The following is a 3,378-nucleotide window of genomic DNA, read 5'->3' as shown; positions in this document are numbered from 1 at the left end:
AGAAGATGTCCTCAGCAGGCTGATCGTTTTTGTCCTACTCAAAATAGTGAAATCTTATCAAATGAAGGGGAAACTCTCACACACTCTCTACACCTACAGTTTATAAAGTTTATTTAAATAATCAATAATGTCCTTTAGAAAGACAGATCAAACTGACGAGTCAAAGAATGAAACTTACTGGTTTTCAGTGATGAGAAATAGCTCCTGTTGGCCTCTTAGTTGCCACTGCTGGACTGTAAGCAGCTATATCAGCTGCTTTAAGTATGAATATAAGATTAAAAAGAGTGAAGCAGAATATGTTTGGTTATTCCCCCATCAGGACACCTCACATTTATCTTAAATGCCTTTGTTAGGGTCTTAACAAATAGGTTGGGAAGCTCTAGATTTTGCTTCTGTAACTACACAGAACACTTAAAATCCAATGTGACTGCTATATTATTTCAAATGGCCCTATTAGTGTTATAACTAGGGTTGCAAAATTCCCGGAATTTTCAAAGATGGAATCTTTCCATGGGAATTAACGGGAATTAACGGGAATTTATGGGAATAAACGGGAATTAACGGGAATTTATGGGAATAAAGTGGGAATTTTCAAAATTGAAGGTTGGCTCTTCTTAGGGAACTTAAATATAGTTGAGGAAAGTATATTTTAGCATAATATTGACAAAAACAAACAAATGCAATTCAAATACACTTGAATATCCATGCCATTCCTTAATCACATGTACAGAGCACAAGCTTGCTGCATGGCTATTGAGACCACCTACTGGCACTGTGCATGCCTCCATCACATGTACACATGGACCACACTTTTGAGCCTGAAGGACAAAGAGTATTAAAGGCACACATTTGAGCCTGTGGACTTAACAAGTGAGGTAAGTTTTGATGATATTATGGGAAAATATATTCATTAAATGTTTAAATTGTGAATATCACATAAAATGTATTAATCTGGTAGATAGCAATCTGATAAGATGCTAAATAAAATGCTAGCATCTGATAAGATGCTAAATAAAATGCTAGCATCTGATAAGATGCTAAATAAAATGCTAGCATCTGATAAGATGCTAAATAAAATGCTAGCATCTGTTAGATGCTAAATAAGCCATAGCTAGTATAACATAAAGAAGATGCTAGCTTCCTCATTTGGTTGTTTTGTTTTGAAGATCATTCCAGTTGTTTAGCTAGCCTTACTATTTATATCTGTTTATTATCATATTGCAATTGTATTATTACGATCTCTTGCATTGCATTAGCATTTTTACAAGCTCTTGTTTTATTTTACAGAAAAATGCCACGTGCGCTATCTGATGTGTGGAGACATTTTACACCAGCTAATGTACAAGGGAAATCTGTATATATGTGTAAGTATTGTGATAAGACGTACGTGAAGAATGCCACAAAAATGCAGCAGCACATTGCAAAGTGCAAAAAAATTCCTCAAGGCCCAACACATGCAGCAGCCAGGAATTCCACTCAAGGGGAAAATGAATCTGTTTCAGCTGTATCAGAGTCAGATACCCACTCATCAGCTCCTGGTCCCTCTGGCATCAGAGGATTCTTTGATTTTATGGATGACACTAGCCAGAAAAACGCAGATGAGTGTTTCGCTCGTGCAATCTATGCAACTGGCTCACCCCTGATGCTGACATCCAATGTGTACTGGAAGAGATTTTTGAATGTTCTCCGACCAGCATACATTCCCCCAACCAGACATGCATTGTCTACTCATCTACTGGATGAAGAGTTCAGTCGAGTTCAAGCAAAGGTGAAACAGACCATTGACCAAGCTGACTGTATTTCAGTCATCTCTGATGGATGGTCCAATATCAGGGGACAAGGAATTATTAACTACATAATCACCACTCCTCAGCCTGTGTTCTACAAGAGTGTAGACACAAAGGAAAACAGACACACAGGCCAATACATTGCAGATGAGCTAAAAGTGATCATCAATGACCTTGGACCAGATAAAGTTTTTGCACTGGTCACTGACAACGCAGCCAACATGAAGGTTGCCTGGGCACATGTGGAGGAGACCTACCCTCATATAACTACTATTGGCTGTGCAGCCCATACACTAAATCTTCTCCTAAAAGACATAATGGCACTAAAAACAATGGACACTCTGAATAAGAGAGTGAAGCAAGTTCTGAAATATGTTAAAGGCAAACAAGTAACTTCCGCTACATTTCTGTCAAAGCAAAAGGAAAAGAACAAGAGTACTACACTGAAGCTTCCCAGCATAACGCGATGGGGTGGTGTTGTTATCATGTTTGACAGCCTTCTGGAGGGAAAGGAGTCTCTGCAAGAGATGGCCATATCCCAGTCTGTAGGCATCGACAGTGACATCAAGAAGGTCATCTTGGATGATGTGTTCTGGGAAAGAGTATCTAGCAGTCAGAAAATCCTCAAACCTATTGCAGCAGCAATAGCGAAGATAGAGGGGGATGGTGCCATCTTGTCAGATGTCCAGTGCCTTTTTGCAGAACTCAAAGAAGAAATCCAGACAATTCTGCCCACTTCCCTACTACTGAAAGCAGAGGAAACGGCTGTGGTCAAGTCATTGGAACAGCGGAGGGAGTTCTGCATGAAGCCAGTGCATGCAGCAGCATACATGCTGGACCCCAAATATGACAAGGGCATACTTTCCGGGGAAGAGATCAACGGTGCCTATGCGGTCATTACAGCCATGTCTGACCACCTGGGTCTCGATAAAGGCAAAGTTCTAGGCAGTTTGGCAAAGTATCAAACAAAGCAAGGTCTTTGGAAAGGGGATGGAATATGGCAGTCATGCCAGCACATATCTGCAGCCACCTGGTGGAAGGGACTATGTGAATCTGAGGCCCTTGCACCTGTAGCCTCCATCCTCCTCCAAATCCCACCATCATCAGCCGCCTCCGAGCGCAACTGGTCACTGTTTGGCAACACCCACACAAAGGTTCGCAACAGGCTCACAAATGTGAGAGTGGAAAAGCTGGTCGGCATTCGGGCAAACCTACGGCTCTTTGAGCCTGACACAGAGCCATCCTCAACAAAGCTGGAAAGTGACACTGAAGAGGAAGACTCAGAGTTGGATGCTGAGGAAGTGGACATGTTGTTGGATGATGATGAGGTCCAGGAAGAGTCTATTGACTGAGCAAAAATGAGAAAAGAGGATTGCTTGAAGGAAGATTTGAATGTTTAATGGGACGTTTTGGAGGATAAGTGGCATTTTTCATTTAACCTTTTGAATGGGACTTTGTGGAGATTTTTGGACAGGGGGCATTTTTGAATGAGCGGGGTTAGGGGATGGTAATATTGAACTCAACATTTCTGTTTTTATTCATCCATGAAACAAGTTATTGAAACGTGTTCTATTCTACTGTACTTACAAAT

General features: G+C 41.0%; 1 protein-coding gene across 1 annotated transcript; it reads left to right on the top strand.

Annotated features, from left to right (window-relative positions):
- The first annotated feature begins 478 nt into the window (after positions 1–478).
- On the top strand, positions 479–3,139 carry LOC146711958 (uncharacterized). Its single transcript, XM_085452977.1, has 2 exons — positions 479–875; positions 1,288–3,139. The coding sequence occupies exon 2, from the start codon at positions 1,292–1,294 to the stop codon at positions 3,137–3,139; it is 1,848 nt and encodes a 615-aa protein (XP_085309103.1). The 5' UTR covers positions 479–875; positions 1,288–1,291.
- Positions 3,140–3,378: the final 239 nt, after the last annotated feature.

This window comes from Copadichromis virginalis, linkage group LG4, assembly GCF_057382275.1.
Source record: "Copadichromis virginalis isolate Kocher_CV1m ecotype Utaka linkage group LG4, C_Virginalis_male_GT1.1, whole genome shotgun sequence".
Classification (NCBI taxonomy): Eukaryota; Metazoa; Chordata; class Actinopteri; order Cichliformes; family Cichlidae; genus Copadichromis; species Copadichromis virginalis.
The sequence above is the reverse complement of the archived record's forward strand: the minus strand, read 5'-3'. Positions and strand labels throughout refer to the sequence as shown.

Bases quoted from the DNA above. Each gene is read 5' to 3' on its own strand.
- LOC146711958 (XM_085452977.1), top strand. From the start codon at position 1,292: ATGCCACGTGCGCTATCTGATGTGTGGAGACATTTTACACCAGCTAAT.